The sequence below is a fragment of the Anser anser genome (assembly GCF_964211835.1).
Source record: "Anser anser genome assembly, chromosome: 1".
In the NCBI taxonomy this organism is placed as follows: Eukaryota; Metazoa; Chordata; class Aves; order Anseriformes; family Anatidae; genus Anser; species Anser anser.
This window is the reverse complement of record NC_139720.1, coordinates 58,846,015-58,860,572: the sequence shown is the minus strand read 5'-3', so window position 1 is coordinate 58,860,572 and position 14,558 is coordinate 58,846,015. Positions and strand designations below refer to the sequence as shown.

At 38.3% G+C, this 14,558-nt stretch overlaps 1 protein-coding gene across 2 annotated transcripts in view; it reads left to right on the top strand.

Moving 5' to 3' along the window:
• Positions 1-429: 429 nt before the first annotated feature.
• Positions 430-14,558, top strand: part of WASHC4 (WASH complex subunit 4) — a 43,037-nt gene continuing 28,908 nt past the window's right edge. For both annotated transcript variants that reach the window (XM_083820083.1, XM_083820084.1), the window contains exons 1-10: positions 430-587; positions 4,248-4,387; positions 5,318-5,371; positions 5,520-5,585; positions 5,748-5,793; positions 8,365-8,432; positions 11,474-11,556; positions 12,853-12,895; positions 13,431-13,534; positions 14,145-14,265. In XM_083820083.1, coding sequence (XP_083676209.1) covers positions 527-587; positions 4,248-4,387; positions 5,318-5,371; positions 5,520-5,585; positions 5,748-5,793; positions 8,365-8,432; positions 11,474-11,556; positions 12,853-12,895; positions 13,431-13,534; positions 14,145-14,265 — 786 coding nt within the window. In that variant the 5' untranslated portion in view covers positions 430-526. The remainder of the gene's footprint in view (positions 588-4,247; positions 4,388-5,317; positions 5,372-5,519; positions 5,586-5,747; positions 5,794-8,364; positions 8,433-11,473; positions 11,557-12,852; positions 12,896-13,430; positions 13,535-14,144; positions 14,266-14,558) is intronic.

Here is a 14,558-nt window from a genome sequence, read left to right as displayed (position 1 = left end):
CTTGCAATAACCAACCCCACAGCGTTTTACTCTTTACACTTTCAGCTCAGATGTGGGTGAGGGCCCTACTGAGTATCAGCTCTACGAGTTTCAGTCTTGTACTCAAACAATCCTGCGGAATTCAAGGACCCATTTTTCTGAGACAGGTTAACAAAAACTGCCTGGTGACTACTTTTTAAGCCTGACAGCCCATGTTTACGGGCGGTTTTCCACAGCTAAAAGAAAAAATATTTTGTACAAAAAAAAAGGGGAGGGGAGGAAAAATGAGGCAATACAATGATTGTAGCGAAAGGGTTTGCTCCAGCTCTGGCCGGAGCCTGTCTTTTCCCTGCCCTCAGCAGCCGCTGACTCTGAAGCCACTTCCACGCCCGCTGAGGCAACGGGATGGCCGCGGGCCCGCCGAGGCAAGATGGGGGCGGGCGGCAGCGGCGGGGCCAGAGTCCCCCCGGTTCTCCGCCTCCATTTCCCAGCAGCAGCGGGGCCGGAAGTCCCGTGCGCCTGACTCAGGCGGCGGGGGGCGGCGGCGATGGCGCTGGAGACGCTGTCCCCGGACTGGGAGTTCGGCCGCCGCGACGACGGCTCGCAGAGTGAGCGCGCGGCGGGGGCGGGCGGCGCTGAGGCGTTAACGGCCGCGTGGGGAGGGGGCGGCGGTCGGCGGGCTGAGGGCTCCCCCCGCGAGGGCTGAGGGGAACCCGGCGGCCGTTACCGCCCCTGCCCCAGCCGCCCCCTGTCCCTTCGTGTCCCCCCACCGTGGGCAGGTGCTGCCTCGGTCCTTCCCCATCGCAGCTCCTCGCTCATCATTATTTTTTGAAGCGTTTCTCGCCCCCCCCCCCCCCCCCCCCCCCCCGACCCCCATTTAGCCGGAGAAGGCAGCTCGGGATAAGTTAGCTTCTGCTGATACAGGCTTTTTGGGCTGTCGCTTGCTGTTTCACCGTTAGAAAATCAGTATGCGAGCCCTCGTGATGCTTAGCGCTTTGGCAGCGTCCGTCAGAATCCACGTTTCTCTCTGCCTATGGAGGTGACCTACTTTTTAAACAGGGGACGTATGTGGTTGTCACGCTGGAATACGCGTCGTAAATCGAGTAGTGCCGCGTTAACGATGCCAGGTGTTGCTGTGAAAATATGTCACTCGTGGACCAGCTGTTTGACATACAGCGCTATCCCCAGGGATGTGGCCGCTTGTACCGCATGCGTTTCATCTGGCCCTCAGTGGAAACTGAAGCTGCCCTGAGCTGAGGTCCTTACCAGCTCTCAAGCTGTGGAATGCCAAGTGGGGCTTTTACACAAGTTGTCAGATCTCTTTTGGTCTCTATCAATGTTGAGTGCAGCCAGGAGAACCTCACATGCCATAATGCACTCTGTTACCACCATCTTGCCCGGGAACAGCGGCAAAGCTGCTGTTGGGAACAGAATGCAACTCTCAAAGCCAAATCACCAAAGAACTCTAGTGACTTGAAAATTACTTGTTGTTTTGCTATTTTGTCCTTGTATCTGTATCACTAATCTTTAGAAATTACAGTCTTCTCAACTGAGGAAACAGGACATAGAGCAAGTCCAGTTTATTGCATCTTTGTCCTAGGTATTTATGGACACAGCACTTGCAAATCCTGCTGGGGCAATAAATTGCCTGAATATTGACATTGCTGACTTAATGGAAGGAGGTTAGATGAAGCTGTGGGAATCTGTGCTGCTGAGTGGATCATTGCATTGTTCCAGCTGTAAGGCTTTCATTTTATCACCAGACAAGAAGCTAAATCAAACTTCATTGTAACCAGATAATGCCTTATGAAGTAGGTCTGTTGCTTGGAAGAAAAGGAAGATATCTATGATTTCTTTTTCTTTCTCCATGCAGTCTAGTTTGTTTCAGAAATATTTCTGCATCTTAAAACGTTTCCCCCTTCTCCAAGCCATTTCCATGTCATGTTTTATCAGTTCAACTCTACCTATATCTGACTAGCTAGTAGTTTTCACTCTCATGTCTACTTTAGAAAGATCGTGATAAACTATTCACACCTGTCTCTTATTATTTTTTGTTTATGATCAGTACAAGGTGGCAAATCGATGACCATCTGTTTGGCAATACTTAATATCTTTTAAGTTGAGCTATAGCATTGTTTAAATGCATCATTTGGCTGTTGGAAAGGTGACAGCTTGTGAGTCTCTAGCAGAATGCTGCTGTGAGATTTTGTTTGAGGTGTGCTGCCTGTTTAGCTTTAGGGAATTGATTTGAACAGCAATGCCCATTTCTTACTCTTACATGATTTTTTTTTTAAATTTTTGTCAGTTCTTCCTGTAAAGCCCCAATACCTCTTTCAGTTTTTCTGCTCTTAGCTATGCCTTTTTGTTTGTGAAGGGAGAAGGTGGAACTGGGGAAATAACACAGCAAGCTTCTATAAGAATTTAAATTGCCATGCTCTGCAAAATTTTCTCAGAGTAAAGTACTGCAGCTGTCATGATGGCTAGTTAAACTCCATCCTGCAGGGGTCTGCATCCATCAGTTTCACTGTTTTACCGCAGCAGAGCTTCCGGAAGATGCACTGGTAGGAACCTGGAAAATGGGCTGAATTGATGGAATAGAACAACATGACAATACAACACGAGGGATACGCATCAGTGTCTGGAGTGCGCGCTGCTGACGGAGAGCTTTTTGTTCACTTGCTTCTTATCTGTTTATGTGAAATTCAATTTCCTTATTTTGATGGCGCCTGTATAGCAGCAGGTCCACGGGTACGGTGGAGCCCCATGGGTTGGTTTGCCATGCATCTTGGTTAGGCTTTGTAGTCCTTTACGGTTCACGTTGCTGCTGGTTTCAAAGTAGTAGCTCAGAATTAGTTCAGGAAAGTTAGCTCTTCACTGTAGTGATTTTTTCTTCTCAGTCTCAACTTTCCTGTGCATAGAACTTCTCATCTCTCTTCATCTGTCTTCATTCATTCTTCCCCTTTATGCCTGGTGAAGTGTCCCCATCAGGGATTTTCTCTGCCTCCAAGAAATGTCCAAAGGATCCTTGTTTCAGCAGCATTCTTCCACTGAAGTAGCCAACTACCATTTATCTCAGTTATTGGCAATTTACATGAATAAACACACCCCAAAAAAGTGTATTTTATACATCTTTATTACAGATGTATAAAAACTTTCTAGAGCAATCTACTTGCTAAAATGTGAAAAGGGCCCTTAAATCACTACTTAAGCGAAAAAGAGTACTCTCTGCAGAGTTGTCTTCCTGTTTAGGCAAAGTTCCTTTTTTTTAGCTGACTTGCATTCTTTTATTGATTTACTCACTTTAGATAATCCTATTTTCAGTGAATATCAGAAGATCGTAAGCTATTATATGTGTAGTCTAATCAGGGGGAAGACACTTCAGTCTTCACATGAGAAAGGATTGTAGTTCCTTGCTGAGGATAGAAGCCTTGAGCTGTGATCATTCAGTAGCTCAGATTATGCAACTAACTTGGTAGTTGTCTTTGCTTGTGCTTTAGTGTGGGAAGAAAGACGATCGGGATAGAGTGAATGAAACTTTTGTGGATCAAATTTCTTTGGACTTACTATACTCATTAACACCACTACTCTTGGTATTTGACCAGCTGAATGCTTCCTTCTGAACATGATAATCTACTTGCAACTAGCAGCACCAGGACAGCTGTGCTTTTCAATGTTCAGGTGCTAAGCAGAGGAAAAGTTCTGCTTGAAAGCGGTGAATCGGAAAGTGGTGGGATGGATTGGAAGCCATCAACTTAATACCCAAATGACTTACTGAGAAATAGTAGGGAGAGAGTAGAAGAAGGATTGCTACCAATACAACTGCTTCTCAGGCCAAAATGATTAGACCCATTGCCTCAAAGTTCTAGTAAAATTGCATACATGCTGGTTCAGCTGATGGGTAAAAGCACCTGCCATGCTGAGATTTGAACAGTCACTTCTTTGCTCAGCATCTTGGCGTAATATTTAGGTTGTCAAGATCTTAGCTTGAAAATATACCTACTTTCAAAAATAACTTTCTGTAAGCCTCTTAAATGTTTGATACTCTTTAATATCTGGGTTTCTTTGAAACTGACGCTGAGTTGTATGTTTCTTAAAACAAGGGCTTTGTAGTAAAAAGATGCAGTAGTATTAAGGAGATAATGGTGCAGCAAAATGAGGAATGCAGTGTTACAATGCTAAATAGCAACAGATTAAAACCTTTATAAGCTTTTGGGTATTGCAGTTCACTGAATATTCTATAAAACTGTATAAATGTTATGAATTCTCAGAAATCCATGCTGAAGTGGAGTTGAAGAATTACGGAAAATTTCTTGAGGAATATGCATCTCAGCTGAAGAGGATTGAAGATGCTTTGGATGACTCTGTTGGAGATGTTTGGGACTTCAGTCTTGATCCCATTGCATTAAAGGTCTTCATACACTTTTTAATATGCATTGAAACTGTTATGTTCCTTTAAATCTAATGCTATTTTAATCAGCAAACAATTATTTGGCTCATATCACAAGAAAAGGTGTTTTCGTATTATTGCTTTCCTGTCCTTTGGGTATTAGTGGAAGTTAAATGAATGTCAGTTCTTCATATGTTAGGAAGCCTAATTCCAGCAAACTTCTCAGTGAGTGTTGTTTTTTTTTTTTCCTTTGGAGGAGGGCTGGCATCTAGTAGAGTTCCCTGATATATGTATAAATGCAGAGTGAACTGTGTGTATGCTTATAGCTATGCTTTGATTTAATGGCCTTAAATATAAATATATATATATTTAGAAAATCAAAATGCACAGTATTTTCCGTCTTCCAGAAGTGCTTTTTTCCTTGGTTATAAGTTTTCTGTCCTCTGTGGAGCATGAATTTTTTTCTTCACTGAACTTGCGCATATCATTTAAAAGCACTTTGGCTTTTGTTACCATATAGAACTTGTCTGTGCAGAAGATGTAGTCTCAAACAATCCTCTGTTCACATGATGTGGGCTCCTACAGCACTGGATGTATATGAACTAGTCAATCTCATGGCTGACTTCAGTACAAAACATCAGTGCCTGCATGCAAAGTTTTTTGTGTTTTTTTTTTTTTTCTTTTTTCATGCTCCATAATGACCATGTTGTCGCTTTCCAAGTTTTGTGAGTAAATTGTTATAAATGCCATATAGTATATCTGGTTATTTCCCTTTCTGCATAAATGTGAAGAGTGAAGGCTTCCTGCAGCACAGGTAGCCAGTAATGTGCCATTATTGTCCTTTTATTACTGACCTTATTTGAGATTAAACTGTAAAAAAAAAATTACACCACTTACCTAGTTGGACAAGTGTTTTCTAAAGTTTGCTTTTTTTTTTTAAATAAATTTCAGCTTTTGCCTTACGAACAGTCCTCTCTACTGGAGCTCATAAAGACAGAAAACAAGGTAAGTGATTTATGCTTAAAACAGGGGGGAAAATAAGAAGTTATTCTAGCTAAAACCAAGCCCTTTTAAAACATGAAAAATACTCTATAAGATTTTTACGAGCTGTAGTTTTCTATTTGTAATCTGTTTATTTTCCTTTTGAATCTAGGTTCTAAACAAAGTAATAACCGTGTATGCTGCCCTTTGCTGTGAAATCAAGAAGTTAAAATATGAGGTAAATTTAGCTGTTACAATGCGCATGGAAATGTTTGCAGATTGGCAAGCTGATATATAGATTATTATTTTGCAATAAAGAAACAAGTTATAATGTCTAAATTTTTGTAGCATGATTACATATATACTATTTAAAAAAACAAATTTCTGTTTTTGTTGTTAGGCAGAAACTAAATTTTATAACGGCCTCTTGTTTTATGGAGAAGGAGGTAAGTAGCTCCCTTTCCAGTAAAAGTTTGTAGTTTTACTTTATTGCTTCAGGTTATATTAAATGCTACAGTAAGTGTAATTTTCTATTACAGATGTCTTTGAGTGGTGAATGTTAAGAAATGGACTTGGTGATTATAGAGATAGCATTAAAACTTTATGTATTAAGCTCTGTTATCTGTATTATGTATTGTCATATTAATAGGAAGTTTCACTGCAGCCTTACATGAGAAGTAGGGAGCACGGACTGTTGATGTTTTTCAGACAAATGGCTTTTAAAAACAGATACTGAGAGAATGCATGAGATGTATAAAAGCAGTACTTCTGAAATTCATCGCGACTTTTTTTTTTTTTCAATAAACATTTTGGCTTCTTTTTTTAATGAGATATTTAATGTATACTGTACAGAAACATGAGCTTACAATCTGTAGAAGCTATTTCTCAAAGTGTGGCATTGAATACCTGTGTTTCATATGAGAATATTTTATCCTAAAATAGCATATTTCGTGTTAGGACTTTTTTTTGTATTGGTTGTAGTAAAACCATAAATTTGCAATTTGATTGTAATAAAACAATGAAACTGATAATAAATACTTGGACCAAGTCCTATTACGAGTCGACTTTACTCATAAGATCATAGTTGTTTTAGGAAAAACTACAGGTGTGTTAATGTCATCTTCTGCACTTCAAGTGAAAGCAACATTACTCATTACTGCTGCTTAGACCATGATATAATACAGGGACAAAAGTGGCTGAAACTCAGTTGAGTTGACAAACCCTGAAAACCTGCTTTTTGTCACTGAATTTCATTGGTAACTCACCCAAAGGGTCAGTCTTAAGCATCTACATTAAAGGATGCTAGACTCGGAGTAAGCAAAGATCTTGGTCCTGAGGACTCAAATGTATTAATGATTTAGGGACGTGTTACCTAGCTTTGTTTTTTGATTCAGAAATGTGAGATGAAAGAAAGCATGCTCCTTTCAGAGTAGTCTTCTAGAAAGGCTTTTTTTTAAATTAAAAAAAAATAAAAATCAAGAGCCTTGACTGCAACAAAAGAATGCTAAACATTCCCCCATACTTCTAAGTTCTCTGTAAGATGTCTGTTGTGGTTCAGTTGAGAAATGTCAAAAAAAAAAAAGTGTGGGTCTTGTGTTGTGTTTTTTTGTTAGTAGATTCTCACTTCTTCTCAGACATGGTTTTTATATCTGAAAAGGAAGTGCTGTGCTGTCAAAATAATAGTAGGGGTCTCTCAAAAGCTTTTCATGTCTCCAGCATGAATAAAGGCAGACTGTTGCAGATTAGTATGTTATAGCAGCAGTTTGTTCCTGCTTCCGTGGTCCATAAGGAATGCTTCTGAACGGCAGAAATTGAGAGGCCAACCTTCTGTGGGTTGGGAGGTAAAAATGGTATTCTCTGCTCCCAGATCCATCCTCATAGCATATGCTTTGATAACAAGTAGCTTGCTTACTTAGAACAGATAGCAAGACCACTGCCTCGAGGGTGGATACATTGAACAGAGAAACACTGTGCAACCTTTTGCCTTCAGTATATAGAAAGAAACATTTTTTTCATCTTGTCCTTTAAGTGACTAGGGCTAGTGTAGGAATTTCAGGACATTGGATTGCTTTTTGGGTCATCTGCTAATCTCAGTAGAGTAAAGGTTACGTAACAAAGGTGCAAAGGGGGAAGGATACAGTGTTTAATTGGAGCTCTGGGACAAAAATTCTAACAGAGTTATGGAGGCTCCTTTAGACTCTGGTAATTGCTCTAAAAGAGCACTTTTATGAAGCAAAAGACCAGAAAACTAAAACTAAATGCAATTTAAGAGTTTCCTTCTACAGATTGAAAGGTCATCTCTGTAACAGGAGACTGCTTTTCTCTAACATGGTGTCATTTCTTTTGTGGGTAAACTTGCAATTATAAGCTGTTTTCATTCAGAGTGGCCCAACAGAAAAATCTCAAGTCTAGAGCATTAATCTGTCATGACATTACCTGACAACAGTCTTGTTAGTATTGCAATCGCTTCAGCACTCCAGAAGAATTTGACATTGGTGATGTAATTATCGTATCTCGTAGTACCCGGTTGCTCTACTTTGTCATACGAGTAATGCTTTGGAGCTGTGGCAAGAACCAGTTCTATTATACTGCATGATGTATAGGAAAAGGAAAACAAATTTCTTTAGGAACTTTTATTCTACACAGCTTTTCATCTTTGTTTTACGATGCAATATATTTGTTCAGTTAATAACTATACCAGTAGGCATTCCTTGCAATATATAAATGCCTTGCTTTTTACAGACTTTTTAAATGGAAACTTTATATCAAAGTTACATGAGATATCTTTTAAAGAACTACATTTTATAGATTTTATATTCTTTCATGTGCTGGAGATTTTTTTTCCTGCTTTATGTATAGCTTAAACCAATTTTTAATGAGAAAACTAGATTAAAAGCTTTTAAAGTTCTGTCAGTAAGCTTTTAATTATGTACTCTGCTTGTATGACATACAAATGGTTTGGAGGGCAAGCTTCAGAATTTGGTGAATAAAGTAGTGACAAATCTTTGTTTTTCAAGGCACAGATTCCAGCATGGTAGAAGGAGATTGCCAAATACAGATGGGAAGATTTATTTCTTTCTTGCAGGTAGAGTATCCTTTGATTCTTACAGCAATTATAATCTTAATTTTATTTGCAACGTGGATTTAGCAGCCTCCAGTATCCTGCTTGCAGCTTGCTGAAAGGCACTGCAGTCATTTGATACATTAATGTTTTGCCTGTAGATCCGTTGCAACCAGCTCACTTACAAGACAGCTGTTTAAGTTGGGTTGATCATCTGTTGGTCTTTACTTTAGCTTTTAGTTTTTATGTTTGTTTATATGCATCTAAAATTCAGGTAGTCTAATGAGAGAATAAATTACGGTTTGTGTAATCATTGTACAGAGAAATTAGCATTAAACTGATTTCAGTAAGAGCGTAAACTGAGGTTGTTTCATTTGATAGTAATGTTAAGGATCTCTAATCTTATAGCTTTGATTTCTCAAGTTTTAATTTTAATTGAAAACTGGTCTTCAATTAATTGTTTGTACGTTGTGTAGCTATTAGGGGCAAAATTAAAATGTATCTGGAAAAAAATGGCTTGCACCTCTCAAGCTTTCAGGGAAGAATATTCAGTATTTTGGAAGAAAAAAGAATACACGTTTCTTCTAAGGATTTCCCACACTTTTGGATTTCAGTCTACTGTGGATTTTTTCCATCATTATAGCTTAAGTGACTGTCTTGTTACAAAAATGTTTCTATTTTTATGCAGTATCGCTTGTAATGAAGCATATATGTTGAAGTAGAGAAGATAAAGGAAACTTTCAGAATGCTTAAACAAGTTCTTGTTTAATAAATGTTAAAATTCCTTTTCTTGCTGTATACTAGCATGGCAGTACTCATTTACTGGTCATTTATAGTTGAGTGCCATAGGATGTTGTGTCTTAACCCATTTTACCATGCCTAAGTGCAGTTAGTTGTTACCATATCTTTTTTTTTTCTTTCTATTTTTTCAGGCTTTTTTCTATCAACATTGTCAATTATGTTTTTGATTTTCTATTTCTTATTGAGCAGATGTTTGAGAGATAGTGGTGTTTCGGGAAAGGGACTACTGTACATCTGTGTTGTTCTTTTTCCAGGATATTAGTGTAATAATACTGCCAGGATTCTTTGAGATGAAAGTTGAGAGCAGGATGACTGGTTGTCTGGATAGCTTCAGCATATGTGCATTATAAAACCCACCCTGTAGTACAAACTTACGCACATTTAGGTGGTATATCCTGTTAAGCACATTTATAGTGGAAACACTACATAAGTATAGCAGTCTTGCTTGTGAACCAACTTTGTATATGTGCTACTATAGTTTGCTGGATGTTGAGAACCACGGCAGGAAGGCAGACAGAGGACATTGCTCAAGAGTAAGGGTTACTATGCTGACGGGTTTGTATTAGTTTGGGTAAAGCTGTGAGGAAAACTTTTTCCTTTCTGAGTCTTTTTCAACAGTTGTGTTCCTCTAAATCCACTCAGTAGTAGCAAATTGACGGGGGGATGCTGCTATGGTCAAAGTTACAAGAATTACTTTGAGAGCAGTGTAAAAACATGAAGACTGTAGGAGAGGTGAAATGTTGTTTCCACATAGCTAACATGTATCTACTGATTTATTGGCTCTTTTGAGTTAGATTTCTTGGTATGCAGAGAACAGGGAGAACTTAATTAACTAGATGCTGTAGCCAATTGGTTTGCTATGTAGAAACGTTTAAAAAAAAAAACAAACAAATTAATGCCATGAAACACTAGTAGGTTGTCTTCTTGCAGAAGACAGTGCATTTGAAGAACTCTGAAAAAATGACAATTATCTATATTAGGTAGCTGATAATACACATGTGCTGTTAAATTGGATCATTGCCTGGAAGTGTTAAGAAGGCAGCTGTTTTAAAGAAATTTTAAAAAGGCAATGGAAACATGATCTCAGTTGTCTATTAACCTGTTCTTCTGGAACCTGTTGGCTGGTTTCAGCTCAGTGGCATAGAGCAATACAAATATAAGAAGTAATGACACTTTCATGTTTCGTGCAAACTGGTGACTAATAGAAGGCAGAAGCCCAAATAAGATCTATTTTTGATGAAGGGGAAGACAGAATTCAGCTGTTAGCCAGTCTTCTGGCAAGAACAGCAGGCTGGCTGGTTAGCATGCGTGGGCTGTCTGCTATGGAGCCATCTGTGTGTTGACTGGCCACTCATCTCATGCAGACTGCTGCCTGGTAGGATTATAAGGTGCATTAATAAATAAACACTGTTGTGGTTAAGGGAAACCCAGATTCATTTACCCTATTGCTTAAGGAACACCTTGTTAAAATCCATTATAGAAATTAAGGTCAGTTTTTTCCGTGACCAAGGTTGACCTCTTCTTACACATTTTGTGCTATGTAACTGAGCACAAGTTCTGCTTTACTTGAGCATGCATCTCAAAGACTTTTTTAAAGACAGTATTCTGTGGCTAATCATTCTTATAGTAGGTACAGGCTTCTGTATTAATTCCTCATTTGAATTTGTCTATAGCTGGCTTCCAGAGTGTGACTCTTGAATCTAGTGGGAAAAGGCTCAGCTGTTGCTATCAGGGATATTTGAATATTCCCTCTGAAGGTCCCTGGGCACTGCTATTAAGTCACTTTTTACTGTCTCTAATAAATAGAACTCTTAAAAACTTTTACAGCACGATGTTTAAAGCACATTGAGTTCCTGAGGGTGACTTTTTTCTGTACTTTCTCCAAAGACCCTGTATCCTTTTTTAAAATATGGCCTTGAGCATCAGCTATGGTATTTCAGTATCCACCTCGTCAAAACCATATGCGAGTGTGAAATCATTTCTGTTTTCTTTATTATGCTTTTCTGTTTATATAAAGTGTTTATTGGTACTTAAGAAATATCAAGTTGTACTAGGAGCTTTGTACAATAGCTTCTTGACCTAAACCCAGATCTGTTTTCCATCCTGCTGTAGATCTGTTCACTGACTTGGATTAGGAATGTAGCTGGAACTTGGGTGCAAGTTCAGTGGTTTATGTTCTGTATTTTGGAAGTAGCAATGCTGTTCATGAGAAGGGGTTATGCATTATATTTTCTTGTAATGGATTTTATTTTCTTGTATTTCAGGAGCTGTCTTGCTTTGTTACTCGATGTTATGAAGTGGTGGTGAATGTAGTCCATCAGTTGGCTGTTCTTTACACCAGCAACAAGTAATTATTCCCTGAAATGCTGTATCATGTTTTGTAGTTAAAAATGAATATAATATAAACACTCAAGGCATGGTCAGTTTTGGAATATGACTATCTAGAGTTGGTGCTTTGCTGTATAAATTCAGGTTTCATAAGCTATTTTTAAAGTGTATTTTATTTTTGGAAAAGTTGGAGCTTTTATTTGATGAGATGCAAGTGTTTTTTAGTGTGTTGGTTTTTTTTTTCCCCCATTTTTGATAGATTTGATACTTCAGAGGCACTTAGTCTTGATGTTCAGGAGATCCTCCTATTATTCTTCCAGCCTTGCTTTGTTTGAGAGAGATTTCATCTGTTGACTGGTACAGGAGATACCAGTAGCTTCCAAAGCTTAAAAATCTGATCACTTTCACAGTCCGATGTTTAAATGTGTGGTCTTTATCAGTATTAAATCATCCATTGAGTTTAAAAACAAATTATTGTCACTTGCCATGTGAACTCACATCTTTGTGCGTGCAGTTATGTTTCAGTATGTCTGAGGGAGAGGCAAGTGTCTTTGCAGAAAGGAGCCTGTGGTGTCTGACATCACTAGTTTATTTTTTAATATTCAACAATAATTATAATCTTTAGATAAAAGATACTGCTGTTTGTTTTGATTTTGTAATTCATGTTACAGATTCCTCGTGAAACATCCAGGGTTTTAACACATGATGTTGAGTTTAGTGATGGTCGTTGGGCTTAGTTCCTCTGAGAATTCTGAGGAGAGATCAGTCCTGAACAGAGTTGTTGGGTTTAGCTCTGAATATAACTGCAGGGCTCTAGATTTTTTTTCCCCGACATAGGATAGCATTGTTCTTCTCGGTTTTACCTGTTTTCGTTCTTGTCTTACACTGCAGCACAAAGTAGACTTTATGTATTGTGCTGAGTGAACAGGGCTGGTTATGTAGCTTGGTTATGGCTTGGTTAAATGTGATTTTTTTTATTTTTTTTGTACTTTTGGGGCACAAGGCTGTATCAAGGCTATTTGTTTACGTAACTGAATTGGGAATTGCTGATAGACATGCACTGAATGAAATCAGTGGTTTAAACCAGTTGCATGCTGTACATTCAAAACCGCAGTATCAATTTTGATTATATAGCACACATTTCACACAGTATATGCTTTAATCAGATTTTGAGAGTAATTTTGCTTTCTGACATTACTGTGTTAATCAAGAAAAACATACCCCAAGAAACAAAGAACATACTTTGACACAGAAACAGTAAATATGTTCTGTTCTAAGGATTAAAAAGATGTTAAAGTACTTATTTTATTTACAGGAATGCACCTAAAATTATAGAGACGTCAGGAGTTCATTTTCAGGTGGGAATGATTTTGTACCCTTTCGCCTATGTTAATTTCATGCTAATATATTTGTCTTCATTCTGAGGAAAGTAGCAAGAAAGTGAATTTCAAGTACAGCTTTCAATCTGGAGTCTCCTTTAAAGACTTTACTTTGTTAATCAGCTTTTTCTGGCCTTTATGTGGAAAGGGCTAGTACCTCTGTCTGTTAAATTCTAGCTTTCATAGCTAAAAAGTTCTGACATGCTTTGTTACTGTGTGCACTACGTGCTTGTGCTTTTAGCTAATTTTGAAAATCCTACCTTCAATATTAAATTAGATCAGTGAACTTTAAGTGGTGCCTACACGCATACTAACGTTCCTTGTGTCCCACCACAGGAAATACCAAATCTTTAAACAACCAAAAAAATCTCTGACTTAAATGATGTCTTAGATGATGGCTTAGCTCATGTCTTGCTGGCTTTAAAAGAACTGATGTTGTATATGCAATGCATCACTGCAGTGAGCATTAAAATAGCTACAAGCCTTTTCTTCTACCTTTTATTTTTTTAAACAGGCAATGTATGAGCATCTGGGAGAATTACTGACTGTCTTAATCACTCTAGATGAAATAATTGACAATCATGCCACTTTGAAAGATCACTGGACCATGTACAAGAGGTGTGTCTCTGAAGGTGTGAAAAATACTCTCGTGACATAAAAGCATGTGAATGTGTCTTGTTTGAAGAAAGTCAGTTTAGGAACGTGGATTTTTATTAGCCCTGAGTGCTTACCAGAAAACTCAGTGAGGAGCAGGGGGAAGCTCCCACTTTGTCCTTCTAGCAGCATCAGTTAGTTTTTTACAGTGCTGAATGTTTTGTGTGCCATTCCTGAAACTGTACATGGTAAGTATATTGAGAAAGTTTAATGTTAAATGAAAGTTTAAATGTTTAAATGTATTCAATAAGAAATCTAATTTTCCATTTCCCTATTGATCACGGGGATGGGCATACAGATTTGAGTAAGAACGCTATCTAAAGGAAGAGCTGGAGTCAACAATTATATAGGTAGTTAAAGTAGTGGAAAAATAACTGTCATTGAAAACCTCAATAGATGGCAGTTGTTCAAATACAAGTGGCTTACACAGACTTTTTATTTGTTACAATTTTGGAGTTGTTGTTGCGCATGTTCCACGGAACAGTGATGTTATCAAAATAGCACAGGATGTGATAAAACAGTTAGTATGTTTTAATTGTTTTGCATCTGTGTGTTCTATGCCTACCCCTTTCAGGCTGCTAAAATCTGTCCATCACAACCCTTCCAAATTTGGAATTCAAGAAGATAAACTGAAGCCATTTGAAAAGTTGCTGTTAAAACTGGAATGCCAATTACTTGATGGAATGATATTTCAGGTAATAACATTAATGTTCACCAGTGTAGTAGGGGAAACTGGTGCTAAAGTGAGACTGTTCTCAGAATGGCTTTCAATAGGATATCACGCTTGTTTGAGTATTTTCTTTTTTAGTGTGTGCGCGTGGGATTATTTGTTGTTGTTGTTTGATTTGGTCTGGCTTGTTTCAGATAGTGATGTGTGAATTTGGCTTTTTTGCATTTGTACATTTTTTTGGAAAAAAAAAAAAGCTCGATTGTAAGATTCTTCCCTGCTATTCTCTTGTGCTAGAACTGTGCCAGGCTTTGAATGGTA